This window comes from Cyprinus carpio, chromosome B21 (assembly GCF_018340385.1).
Source record: "Cyprinus carpio isolate SPL01 chromosome B21, ASM1834038v1, whole genome shotgun sequence".
Lineage (NCBI taxonomy): Eukaryota > Metazoa > Chordata > Actinopteri > Cypriniformes > Cyprinidae > Cyprinus > Cyprinus carpio.
Window position 1 is genome coordinate 9,850,119 of NC_056617.1, and position 13,725 is coordinate 9,863,843.

General features: G+C 38.4%; 2 protein-coding genes across 14 annotated transcripts in view; both read left to right on the forward strand.

The window, feature by feature from the left end:
* The first annotated feature begins 76 nt into the window (after positions 1–76).
* Positions 77–10,803, forward strand: LOC109078991 (bromodomain-containing protein 3-like). Of its 6 annotated transcripts, none has more exons than XM_042748528.1 (12): positions 77–138; positions 2,771–3,120; positions 3,364–3,501; positions 3,615–3,750; positions 3,850–4,040; positions 4,143–4,514; positions 4,623–4,751; positions 4,856–5,062; positions 5,454–5,522; positions 6,593–6,810; positions 6,909–7,192; positions 8,677–10,803. In XM_042748528.1, exons 2-12 carry the CDS (start codon positions 2,920–2,922, stop codon positions 8,781–8,783), a joined length of 2,052 nt encoding a protein of 683 aa, XP_042604462.1. In that variant the 5' UTR covers positions 77–138; positions 2,771–2,919; the 3' UTR covers positions 8,784–10,803. The 6 variants fall into 6 exon arrangements, with proteins under 6 accessions (XP_042604462.1, XP_042604464.1, XP_042604466.1 ...); XM_042748530.1 differs by lacking the exon at positions 77–138 and adding an exon at positions 523–812 and having other exon boundaries at positions 4,856–5,047; XM_042748529.1 differs by lacking the exon at positions 77–138 and adding an exon at positions 527–812 and having other exon boundaries at positions 4,146–4,514.
* A 1,242-nt stretch (positions 10,804–12,045) lies between these two features.
* The window catches only part of LOC109088616 (vav 2 guanine nucleotide exchange factor), a 192,218-nt gene continuing 190,538 nt past the window's right edge, over positions 12,046–13,725 (forward strand). For 3 of the 8 annotated variants that reach the window (XM_042748524.1, XM_042748521.1, XM_042748526.1), the window contains exon 1: positions 12,049–13,285. In XM_042748524.1, coding sequence (XP_042604458.1) covers positions 13,082–13,285 — 204 coding nt within the window. In that variant the 5' untranslated portion in view covers positions 12,049–13,081. Of the gene's footprint in view, positions 13,286–13,725 lie in introns of all 8 variants that reach the window. The other 5 variants (XM_042748519.1, XM_042748520.1, XM_042748523.1 and 2 more) reach the window with 3 other exon arrangements.

Consider the following 13,725-nt stretch of genomic DNA (forward strand, 5'->3'; position numbering starts at 1 on the left):
CTAACACTAATCAAACACACCTGAACAACTGATCAAGGTCTTCACGATTACTAAGGCTACAGACAAGTGAGTTTTTTTTTTCCAGGGTTGGAGCTAAACTCTGCAGGACATCGGCACGCGACGTTGCCTACCCCTGAGGTAGAGGCTTTTAGAAGCTCTTTTATCTTTTATTTACTTGTAAGCAGACCTACCAGATATTTTCGACCGTGTAATTATTATTTTAAACACGTAGCTATATCATCACACTATAAACAACAAAGAGCCATCAAAATATATCAATTTCCGTTATAATAAACAGAGACTTGTAAAAAGAAATGAATAAATCCGATATAATTTGTTCCAATTAGCAGGAAGTTGACAACAGGCCTGGCTCTGAGTCTGACTCCATATCTAAGACGTCAATTGTGCCTTTTACAGAACCATGGTATAAAAATAAATAAAAAATATCAAATAAACAACCGTTTTTTTTTTTTTTTTTTTAGATATATGGATTTCAAACTGGGAGCCGTGGACCCTCAAGGGGCCACAAGAGGGTGCTAGGAAAAAAATAATAACTTTCAAATAATAAATAAATGAACTGAATTGAAAGAAATAAAAAAGTAAATATAAAATTATGAAAACAAATAAAGTATAATAAATAGTAAAAAATGTCGAATTAGTACTAAAGAGCAGATGGTTTGGCGTTGGACATAGCGCCAATGCGCATGCGCACAACACTCTGCGTACCTCATCTCTGTGCTGCTGCCCAGCCTCCAAACAAGCGACGAGCCACTGGGATCACCACACGCTAGCCCTTCTCCTGAAGCCCCCGAGTGAGTAATGCGCTACATTTTTATTTAAACAACGCATTTTAGCATAGTAATATGGATTTTATGTCAATATTTTAATAGAGTTCGCGTTCAATTAGTGAATCTCACGAGAAGCCGTTAGCGAGTGGCTAGTTGTTTTCAACAAAGCGACAGCACAACAAAGCCTCGCTGAAATAACATGGCCAAATTCACTTGTTTGCCCGCCAAGCCGTTGTATGCCTCTTTATTTATTTATAATCTCTATTTCCGTAGATAACTTTTGGATGAGAGTGAATTACAGGGACTTGAGATGGTGTTGAGGCGGTCAGTGTGGATGCTAACTCGGTTAGCCAGCTGCAGCTGCGCGCCATCTTTACGCGAGAGACTGACTGTGTGCTAAAGCTAATCAGCTGCTCGGTTCAGCGCGCCCGCTCTATTTCCCTCCACCACATGCATAAATACAACAGGAGGCTTTTATTTCGTAAATATGATATCTTAAGGCTATATTTGGGGTCGGAGGCTAGAGGGATATGTAGGCAGTGCTGGAAACAATTCAGTTTGATTAATTGCTTTCATAGTTGTGGTACGTTATATGTGTGCAGCAGTTAACGTTAGATGAGAATTAATGTAGTGTTGGATATAGCCATCTAAGTTTTAATACTTTAAAAGACGCTGTTACGTCTTTTTTATTATTATTTTTTGAAATAATTATTTTGAAAAGAGATCATTTTATTTGGAAATAGTGAGTGGACCTAGTCCGATTGTTTACGCGGTAATTCTGCGACTGCTGTAGTGGTTTCAAATTAAACACATGTGCTCTTATTAAGTTAGCTGATGAAAATGTGCAGTTTAGATCTGAAGTTCACACTGTTGTCAACACTTATTCATACCCGAGGTGTTCTAAACCCCTATGACTATTCCTTTGTATTCTACAAATTAAAGTAAGTCATGCAGGCTTGGAACAACGAAAAGATCAAATCACGACAGAGTTTTCTTAAGTAAATGCTTTCAGGGAAGGATTTGAAAATACGGTGTTATTTGACGTGTCAACAGCAGAAACCAACATTGTAGAGTTTCCAGCTCAGAATGAATGCATGTTATTACCAGCTAATTAATAGCTCCGTTTTTACACATAAATGGGATTGTTTACAAATTGAGACCCAGTTGTTTGTTTTGGGGAAGAGTGATCTGACATGAAAATACCCAATCTACCCTTATAAATCGGCGCATCCATGCATATTTCTGTAAAAAAATATTGTAAGTTTTTTTTATTTTTTTTTTTATCAAAATGGCATAAGCTGATCATCAGGTGAAAGGACATACTTCACTGTGGTGATGTCACTTGTTTTTTTTTTTTTTTTTCATTCTACGGTATTGTAACATTTTAAAGAGTCTTGTACAATATGGAATCGGTGCATGGCATAGTTGGATCTCTGTTCAGCTTAAAATTTGCCTGGCTAGACTACATATTTGCTCAAATATTGGCTTCCAGAAACATGGAAGTGTTTATTTTGATATGTGGCAGCCAGTTGTGTAATTTACATGTTGTTGTTGTTGTTATTAGTCTTATTGGTGTTTATTAGATTGTAATTGTGTTGTCCGGGTGTTTTGATGTGTATTGATGGTGTTGTACATTACAGACGGCAAGGCAATTTTTGGAAAAAGTTCTAACAGTAAAATTTAAATTGAAAATGAGATGTATGCCAGTCTTTTCCAGTCATTTATTCTGCTTAAACCCCACCCCTTTCATATAATTGGCTACAAGCTCACATTCAGATCTGTCTCCATCTAATCAACCTGTGGATTTTTCCTTTTCTGATAATGTACATTGAATGTACCTTGACACATAAGGTACACAAAGATATGTCGCTGCTCTCAATTCATTGTGACTTCTAAAGTGGTTTTTAATGCAGTTGCAGTATTGTTGTCTTCAGTTTAAAAAGCATAATGCTTTTTTGACTTGTCATGTTTCTTGTTTTTAGGTCAAAGGTCGGGTCCTGCAATGGGATGTGGTCCCTCTAAGATGACTGAAGAGCTTAGAGAGAGAAACCGAAAAACATAAAGAGAAAGCAAATTGAGAAATAAAAATAAGTCTGCCTGTGCAGAGTAAGTTTTCCCCCTTTTCACCAAAATGTCAACCGTCACTTCAGCAACCCCAGAAGCTCCTGCGGTCACCAACCCTCCTCCCCCTGAGGTGACCAACCCTACCAAACCTGGTCGCAAAACTAACCAGCTGCAGTACATGCAAAATGTAGTTGTCAAGACACTGTGGAAGCACCAGTTTGCATGGCCTTTCTACCAGCCTGTTGATGCCATTAAACTTGGTCTTCCGGTGAGTGGATGTGATAGAGAACATTCAATGTAATATACATGTAGTTATTTTATAGTCCATCATTTTGAATAAAATGATTAATAAAATGATTTGTAATTTTACAAATTTAGGTTCTGTTAATTGAGTTTTCCTTTGGGAATGAGAGTTTGTCATTCAGTTGATCCTGTTTGGTTTTATATTAGTATGTGACATTGAAGCATTGGTTTGTTTTAAAGACTTTCTGCCCTTTTTTTTGGTATCCAGGACTATCACACGATCATAAAGAATCCAATGGACATGGGCACCATCAAGAAACGACTGGAGAATGTGTACTACTGGAGTGCAAGCGAGTGCATGCAGGATTTCAACACGATGTTCACAAACTGTTATATTTACAACAAGGTATGGATTGGCACAATCTGGTTTAAAACTCAACACGATTACACTGTACATGTTTGGAGGAGAGGCTGCTTTGGCAAATGCAATCCATGTTTACTCCTTGTTGGTTTTCCCAGCCTACAGATGACATTGTGTTGATGGCACAAGCATTAGAGAAGATCTTCCTTCAGAAGGTGGCCCTGATGCCTCAGGAGGAGGTTGAGCTTCTTCCTCCTGCCCCAAAGGGCAAAGGCCGCAAACCAGCAGGGCCTGGTAAAATATAATTAGTCTGCATGATGAATTGATAATAACATTCTACATTCATCCATTAGCAGAAAACGAATCATTATTTTTCTAATAATATAAATGCAGGTCAGCAGGATGGGTCAGTCTCTTCTGGTTCGCCCACTTCTGTTTTCCCTGGTGCCACCTCACCGAGTTCACAGACAGCAGTCGTATCTCCAGCTCCAGTGCCCACCATCACTCCTAGCTTACCAGCTGTACAGAACACAACCACTGCCGCCGTGATACCTGGCATGCCTCCGTCGCAACCCACGATCAAAGTAAGTTGCAGGACCTCTCAGAATATCAATCAAAATAAATACACTGACATTGCCTCACCATCGGCTTTGTCTCCCCTGTGTTTTTTTTTTTTTGTTTCCTAGAAGAAGGGGGTAAAGAGGAAAGCAGACACAACCACCCCTACTACCTCTGCCATCACCGCCAGCAGGAGCCAGTCACCCACCCCTCTTTCAGAAAGCAAACAGGGCAAGGTGGCATCCAGGCGAGAGAGCACTGGTCGCCCCATCAAACCCCCTAAAAAGGATTTTGAGGATGAAGAACTAGGCGTACACGGAAGCAAAAAGGGCAGGCTTTCAGAGCAGCTAAAGTACTGCGAGGTCATCCTTAAAGAAATGCTTTCAAAAAAGCATGCTGCATACGCCTGGCCTTTTTACAAGCCTGTTGACGCAGAGGCTCTAGAGCTACATGACTACCATGAAATAATCAAACACCCCATGGACTTGAGCACAGTGAAGGTACATTGAGTTTGCACACAAAGTTGTAATGCCCTGATTTTTACTTTTGTTACAAGGAATTCTGGTTCAGCTAGTTATTGAATCTATTTTTTTTTTATTTGCTTGCAGAAAAAAATGGACAGTCGAGAGTACCAAGATGCACAGAATTTTGCTGTAGATGTCAGATTAATGTTCTCAAATTGTTACAAGTACAACCCACCTGATCATGAGGTGGTTGCTATGGCCAGAAAGCTGCAGGTGTGTGCCCCCCCCCCCCATCTCATTTGGCAATATCTTTTAATTTCTTAATTTAAAAGATTGAATTGTTTAATGACATTCTTTTGTTTTGTTTTTTCTCTCAGGATGTGTTTGAAATGCGTTTTGCAAAAATGCCTGATGAGCCAGTGGAGGTGGCCGGGGCAGGCGGTGTAGGCGGGGCCGGTGTGGTCAGTAAGAGTACTGTCAGCAGTGAGAGCAGTGGCGACTCCTCCACCTCTGACAGCTCCGACTCCGAGGAGGAGAGGGCCACCCGGCTCGCTGAGCTGCAGGAACAGGTGGGTGCGGAACAGGTGGGTTTCAAAACAAGGATCAAGTACCCTTAACCTCTCCAGGCTCAGAGATGTTCTCTCAGGCCTCCCGATATGTGTCAGCCCTTCTGATTATCCTTTTCACACCATACCCACATATGACTGCTTCAATCAATGTTCATGCTCTGAAGGACCCGGAGGGGCTTCCACTTAAAATAACCCCTCCTCTTCTTTCACAGCAAGGACCTTTCTGTGTACTCGTACGTAGAGCTGCGTTTTAGCCTTCTACCGCAACCAGCTGCATATACTGCTTTGCATTACATCCCAGAATGCCTAAATGTAGATCTAGTAGCATTTTTTTTTTTTTGTGGCTTTGTTTGTCTTATTGGAGCTCTATTATCATACTTTCTTCCCTTGCCATTTTCTTTACCAGTGTATCTCTTTGGAGCACCCCATTGGTAGCAGACAGGGGATAAAAAACGGGTGCACCAAGAATAATCAGGTGATTTTACTTTTCATTTCCCTGTCCTTGCCTATGAACATTGTGTAATAGCTGTGCAGTTGCTTTCATTAATACAAATATTAGATGATCAAGCGTATGATATGGATAGTGAGATCGGCGGTAGAGGGTTAAAAGCAGCAGAAAAATATTGACTTTGTTGGGTGGTGTTGGGAATCCAGCCTTGTATGTTTAGGATGGAAGTGCTGAAAGTTTTGGGAATGAATAGATAAGTGTGTGTGTGTTTGTGGAGTGTGTATGTGAACTTCTTTGTTCATGTTGGCTTGCTTTGCATTTAGACAAACTCTTGCTAGTTCCAGAAAACAGTGTGAAGCTCTAACTGCCCTTTATCTACATTTATGCCATTAATATGTATTTATAAGGACTGTTTTCATAGCATAAGAACCTAGTCTGGTGGTATTCCACCAATAAAGCGCTTTCTGATTCTGATTCTTCAATTCTTACCATGGCTTTGTGGTTATTAGGGGTGTAACGGTCTGGTATTGTAACTGTTTTGGTTTGTTCTGTAAATATCAGTTAACACTGATAATTGTGATGGTTGTGATTAGTTTTTCATTGAGCCATATTTAGTAAACAGCAGAGGCATTGCTAGGCACATATAGTTTGTGTAGATTATTTTAAATATATAAATGTAACCGTTTTGCTTCTAGTTGTGAAGGGCAGAATTGCTTCTAAAACCTTTTGTCCTATTCTTGATATTCTTTTCATTCTGTTTCATTCTGACATGCACTCTATTCTTGGAATCACAGATAACAGGCATGAATGATTTTTGGTTGTCCAGTGTTAAGAATTTTGGAAGATACTGTATTTATTTAATAATAATAATAATAATAATACTGTAGTTACTATTGTATTAACTTATTATACTATAATTATGACTGTATTTTAGTAGTGGCAGCTGTTTTGCATGTTTTTTTATAATTGAATACATTTATTTCTTTGGCCCTGGAAAACCAAAACGTATGAAGTCTTTAGTTCTCTTTGATAATCAAATGTACAATAAATGATGATTTAGAGCAGATCACTAACACCCCCTTCTTGGCTCTCCCCAGCTGAAAGCAGTCCACGAACAGTTAGCTGCTCTTTCTCAGGCTCCCGTAAGTAAACCAAAGAAAAAGAAAGAGAAGAAAGAAAAAGACAAGAAAAAGATAGAGAACAAGCACAACCAATCCAAGCCAGAGGAGAAAGGCAAGCCAGGACAGCCACTGAAACCAGCGCAGCAGAAAAAGGGTCCTGCCAGAAAGGTTAACAGCACTGTACCAGGCAACAGGTTTGTTTTTTGTTTTTTATATAAGATGTTCTGGATTCAATCAAAAACAATCAGTTAAGGTCTAAAGAGTTTCTGCTGTATGGATTGAACCTTCACAGGCAAACAAAGAAGGGTGGCAGAGGGCCAGGCTACGAGTCTGACGAGGAGATGTCGCTCCCCATGACCTATGATGAAAAACGGCAACTGAGCCTCGACATCAACCGGCTGCCTGGAGAGAAGTTGGGCAGGGTGGTCCACATCATTCAGTCCAGAGAGCCTTCGCTGCGAGATTCAAACCCTGACGAAATCGAAATAGATTTTGAGACGCTCAAACCTTCCACTTTGCGTGAGCTGGAGCGATATGTCAAGTCCTGTTTACAGAAGAAACAGAGGAAACCTCCACGTAAGTGCGCACTCTTGGCATACACACATAGCTAGATACCAGACTGCACTGCTGTCACTATATTTAAGTAATTACCAAAATATTTAACTATATATAACTTTGACTTAATGTTTTGAATTGTTCTATTTAAAACTGATTGGGTTTCTTAGCTTAAAAAAATGTATTCAGGGCTCCAGACTGTGACCAAATGGTCGCATTTTGTGACCATTTTTTCTGCTGGTGCGACCACCACGTTGCCCAACTCATAATCTCTGTCATTGCTATTGCATTTGAGAAACATCAAACGGCAAGCGAAACTAAACCGCACTACGTTTCAGCTGTGCAGCGCGGACCGATTATCAGCTCGGACCACGACACAAACAAACTAGTCCGAGCTCAGAACAGCTTTACTCGGGGAGCCAGAGTTGATTTCGCGACACTGTTACTGCACAGATTCAACAGTGCTGCAAGATCCAGTGAGAAGCGTTTGAATTCGCTGCACAATGATAAGGCTACTGCGAGATCTAGTGAGAATCATTCAAATTCTGCACAGAAATCTGTTATAAACAGCGCTGACATAAGTCAGGAAACCAGAAGAGTAACGCTAACTGTAACCATGGTGTTGTGGTAGAAATAGTCGAATACATTATATTATTATTTACAGGGTTTGTACAACCTTTTGAGAGAGAAATTCAAACACTTTTCAATGACTTTCAAGCATTTCACACAACTGCTTCCAGCACTTTAAAGCGCTAAAATGATCCAGTTTGAATGTTATTTTTAATGGGATGATCAAAATATACTTTGTGGTAAACGCTTATGTAAAAACTTAAAAATACATCAAATCACAATTATAACCAGTAGACAGCAGCAGAGAGGAGCACTTAGTAGAAATGAATGACTAATCTTTCTCTATATTTTGAAATGATAAAATCACTATTATAAAATATCAAATCATTTTGTCAGAATCGAAAAGTTTTCTTCAATTTGCTACTAAATCACATAATCACTGAACTTGGTCAGTTCCATATGCTAGAAAAATAATGGTACATTTAATAAGAGTGGAATATATACATTTTCTGTATATAAAAAGTAGATTTTGCCACCTGTTACTGTTGTTAATAAAAGTAAATTGTGTATGCATCTTAACTCAAGCTTAGTGCTTTACTGTCAAATCTGTATAAACAATAAACAAAAGAAAAATAAACAAGAATTGAACATGAAATGTTAGTAGTAACTGCACTTATTAATGCAAAACAATAGCAATTTTATAATTAAATGATCTTTAATTTCAGTACCCCCAGCGCTACCAAATCTACTCCTGGCGCCACCATCTGTAGAACTTAGTGGCGCTGGTGCCACTGCTCTCAAATCTTAGTCTGGAGCCCTGGTATTGCTAAGCAACGTGCATTTTGTTAATTTCATAAATGTTTCCTGTTTTTGGTTTAGTATGTATTTGCAGACAGTTTTGTAACCACTGTCTCTCTCTCTGTTTTTGGTCTCAGAGAAAGGAGGCTCAGGCCCCTCTCGGCTCAGTGGCAGCAGCAGTTCCTCAGACTCGGGCAGCAGCAGCTCCAGTGGTTCCACTTCAGATAGCAGTGACTCCGACTGAACACTTTTTATTTACTTTTTTATTTTTTTAAAAACATTGTTTGCAGTCAAGGTCGTTTCCCCTCTGAGACTTTTTATAAGAAAGAGAAAGAAAAGAGACAATAAAAATGCATCATGTCAGAACTTTTTTTTTTTTTTTTTTTTTGGAAATGTCATGAAGAAAATTACAGCTAAAAAGCAAACTAATAAATTGCTTTTTATTTCCACTGACTCTGAAAGGGATGTCCACACTTAAAACTGCAAGGAGAGGAAGTCTTGAAGTATACTTTAGAGTTCAAATTCTCTTCCCTGGTGTCCTGGTAATGTTGTACGTTACCATTGCAAACATAAGCCATCCCATCTCAACAGAGAGACCGGAAAACGGAAAGCTCACTCTTTTCCCCAGATTTGACTTCTGTACTAGTCTGTTGTAATTTTTTACATTTTGTTTTTGCTGTAGCCTCATTTTCCCCATTGGGCACTGTGTCATTATTGATTTCTCTTCTTTGTATTATTGTTCTCTCATAAACTGTGAGAGATTTTCATGTGTGTCTATGAAAATCATGCCTTTCCCAATAATGTCACAACAATTGGGTAATCTGGGGAACAAATGGCTTTAATCAGGCATAACAAGCTCTCTGAATTTAATTTGGCGATTATTATAGCTGTAGAACAATATTAAAACAGAATCCTATACTCAGCTAATGTATGGTTTAGGAAATATTTTGATGGGAATCAAGCAGATTTGCCGGTTTTGTACAGATGCTTTACAATGACGTGAACATGTGAATCAGTAAGCTGGATCACATGCAGACTTCCTGTCTTATTAAATGCCTTGGTCAGCAATAAATGTACAGATTTTCAAATAGTCACACCAATGACTGACATTTGTACATTAGATAAGTCTAGAAGTGTTGGTGATGTGGATGCTGACACCTGGAAGCAGTAAATGCCATTTGTATCTCGATCTATACTGCCATGTTATAATAATGCTAATTATGATGCATTTCTTAATGTTTATTTCAAGTGTTTTGACAATGATAGTTAAATCACAGAGTCTTCCTGCTCTCACTCTCTTGCAAAATTGATTCATGAATGTAAGTCTACAATAGATCTTATGAATAGTATGCAGTTCCAATCAGTTGGGTTTCAAACAAGCTGTTTTCCTTTATGAAGTTTCCCAGCCATTCCTTCTGTGGATTGCTTTACTATCCGATATCTCTTAGAATAACTGCGTTTGATTTTGTATTTTTTTTTATAAGTGTTTCTAAAATATTGTAATGTCCTCTCTAATTACTTTTTAAAGAAAAAAAAACAACAATTGTAAGTATTGCAAAGGGAACTAAAATTTGTTTTATTTTCTAATGCATTGGTTTAAGGACAGGTGTTTTGAAGACTTTTTGAACAATTGCAGGAACACTTAATTTTGTAATTTAGAAAAAGCTCAAATTTATGAGGGACATGTATCTTTCAGACTAATTAAAACACTAATAGACAGTCAAAACATAATTATTTTAAGGTTGATCATGTTAATGATTTTGTTGTCTGTCTTTGGGTGCACATAACTACAAAGCTTCCATGCGTCATTTCTGAGTGTCTGATACAAATATTGATCAAGTCCTTTTGGTTTCTTAAGAATTATTTCTTTTAGAGACGGACTGAAAAGAAGAAGTATATGACTATATAGATAAATTATATATATAAATCTACAACTTAATTTCATTTAAGGCCCTGATTTGAAAAAAGTTCCTTTTTTATTTAAAACAAAACGTTTATTTTTTATTTTGACATGCATGCTGATTTATTGCATTTTTCTTAAAAAAACATTTTGAGCTGTTTATAGTTATACTGTAAATGTCAGTCATGGAAACAACAATATCAAGAATACAGTGTGAGTAGATTTAGGCTTGTTTATTGCGATACGGGCCAGAGGGTTGGGTCAGAGGCAGTGGTAGAGGCTAACATTTTATGTATTTGTCTACCTGGAATGTCTTGTACACCGGGTACTTTTTTTCATAAAATAAATGACAAATTGCCTTTTATTTTGTGTTTACTTTCATTTTTTTTCATTTGTTTTATGTGGACATGCCTTATGCAGTTTACCATAATTATTATTTTTTTTGTAATTATTCATAGCTCATCATTCGATTAGTTCTAATATAGAACAGAACATAAGAATGGTAGTGAACTTCATCGAAGTGTCATCAGTGTAGTACATGACCACCGAAATACCACCGCTGACCACTAGATGGTAACAGTGTCCCATTTCTGCTAGAGTTGATTATGTCTGGTATGATTGCTAGTTTAAATGTTACAAATTATTACAATAATCCTCCAAAATTAAAATAACTACTGTGTTAGATTCTTCTGTTCTTGGGTGTTATATAACCCCAGATGGATGTCACATACGTTTCAGTTCCTGTAAGGAGATTTCACCAACTCAAAATGTTGTTACTGATTAATAGAGAATAACAGAAGTGATACTGTCCCAATCATTTATTCAGTTACACATGTATATTGTACATCCTTAGGGTTTATAATAACACATTCTGAGGGGAGGAACATGTGACCTTGTTGCTGGGTGTGTAGAACATGGTCCCCACTAACACAATACTGCAGAGAGACCAAGATGGATCAATGCTTTGAGTTTTGTGACAGCTACTCACATCTGTCTTAAAAAGCCATCTTTCATCCTAAATGTTTTCATATTGGTCCCAGGACAAAATAGTCACACCACAGCAAAATTTCCATCAAGACAAGCAAAACATACATGTCTCATCTGTGTAAATACTTTTACTGAGGTGAATTGAAGGTCTCTGCAAAAAATGGAGTGAGATTTTTATTATTTTACTATGTTTTAGGAATAAAAAAGTGGAAGTATATTTGGATTGCACATGTGCTATATAAACTACATGGCACACATATTAAGCTGATCAAGACTTCATGATTGAAGGCTCCCAGGAAATCTTCTCAAACCTATTCATATAAAAAGCAGCATGGATTACAAAGCATTAACAAAAATAATATTTAATTTAAATATAATTTAATAATTTAAATATAATATAATTTAATATAATTTTAAAAAGTTGAACAGTTAACAAACAGATGATAAAAATCACGAGTCCATGTATTTTTGAATGTTCAGTCAGCCAGTCATTTTTACCAGTCATGTAAAAACACTGGAAAACATTTGACATTTTTCTCACATATTCGTATTTACAGCGATGTCTCCAGAATTTCCTAAATAATAATAATAAGAAAGGCTTTCGGGAAGTAATTCTAGTAAGACCGACCCTCTCCTCCTCACACGTGGACGAGCGCGACCGGAACCCAGATGCGATCTCTCCGCCGCGCGCCCTTTCTCCCGCTCCGCGCGCGCTCACGCTTGCTCGCAGTCACGGCTCAAGCGAGCGCAGAAATCAAAACACTCAAACCATCTAACGTTACACGGAGACGAACTGAAAAAGAACCGAGAAACCATCGCGACTTAAGGCACGACTGTCCAGCACCAAGACCTCGCGGCGTTTCTCTTTCTGTGGAAGCGAAAGGAGCGGGTCGAACGACAGTTATCGCGTTAAATACGCCAGAGTTTGAGCGTTTCACTGAACGCTGTGATATTTCCCTCAAGAAGTTTTTAAAACAAGTTTGGACCGGATTCTGTTTGGAGTTGGACGTTATTTAACGTTAGTTCACATCCCGCCTGGTTCGCGAGCGCTTGTGAGGAGCTTTCTACTGAAGACTACAAAACATGGATTTATTCTTTATTTTAATGGTAAAACTTTAACAAACCCTCCGAAATTGCGTGTAACGGCTGCTTTGCAGTATTCCCAGCACTTATTGTTAAGGAACATATCTATTGTAGTCCTGAGAGACACATTTTTTTGTGCTCTTTTATTTTTTTGCTGTGACAGGACGCGTTTAGAGAGCCAAATATGTCAGTCCATGATGAAGAAGAGGAAACCCATCTGATTCTCTGAGGGGAAATACATCTAAATCATCTTTTAACATCATACTGTACGATATTTCTTCGAGTTCTCCTTTAAATTAGCTTACTAATTGGATTATTTCGTTATACAAAGTCCTGTATAGCTCTGTAGTGGAAGGCACTCCAAAGCTGGATTTAATTCGTTAAAAAAGTTGTGAAGCGTAAGTTATATCCTTGTGAAGATCGTTCTCACGCAATTGACCTTAGGCACTTTAGTGCCCTTTGGACTAAAGAGGAACTGGGATAATTTCACATCAGCATTATCTTAGTACGTGCGGCAGGCTGCAAGACATATAGTTTTATTTTTGCCAGTATTCTGCATAATTTCTGTCAATATGGAGGAGTGGAGACAGTGCGGTCGCTGGTTGATAGACTGTAAGGTTTTGCCCCCCAACCACCGCGTCGTTTGGCCCTCAGCGGTGGTGTTTGACTTGGCCCAGGCGCTCAGAGATGGGGTGCTGCTGTGCCAGATGCTGCACAATCTTTCTCCAGGATCCGTAGACCTAAAGCAGATCAACTTCCGGCCTCAGATGTCACAGGTAAGTTAATGTTCACGACTGTCCTTTTAATGGCTGTATTTTAATGCTTGGCACATATGCAGGAATGATTGATGATAGCATTGACAGCCGGGGAATGTGCAGTGTTGTTCTAATAGGTTGCCACTCTGATTCGTATCAACAGGGGTCGTTGTCGAGCATTAATGGCTCTGCAATTACAAATAGAACTGTCATAATCGAATAATCGAAAATATCATCTGTTCTAAACCTTTTGATGTTTTATAGAGCCGTTCTCATTGTTTAAGATGTTGAAATCTTTCTCTTGAAAGCTTAAGTATCATTTTAGGGTCTCACAAATAGCAAGCAGTTGAATGCAAAAAGCACACAGGTGACTTTTAAACTTGCATGCAAGTATACGTCCTTTTGTGTCATTATGCTGCATACTCCATAGAGTATAAGCCTGATCATCTGAAAGGAAGTAT

Excerpts from the sequence above, each read along its gene's own strand:
- LOC109078991 (XM_042748528.1), top strand. The coding sequence starts at position 2,920 with ATGTCAACCGTCACTTCAGCAACCCCAGAAGCTCCTGCGGTCACCAAC. Across the intron at positions 3,751-3,849 it reads CCGCAAACCAGCAGGGCCTG|GTCAGCAGGATGGGTCAGTC; the intron begins GTAAAATATAAT and ends ATATAAATGCAG. Across the intron at positions 5,063-5,453 it reads AACAGGTGGGTGCGGAACAG|TGTATCTCTTTGGAGCACCC; the intron begins GTGGGTTTCAAA and ends TTTCTTTACCAG.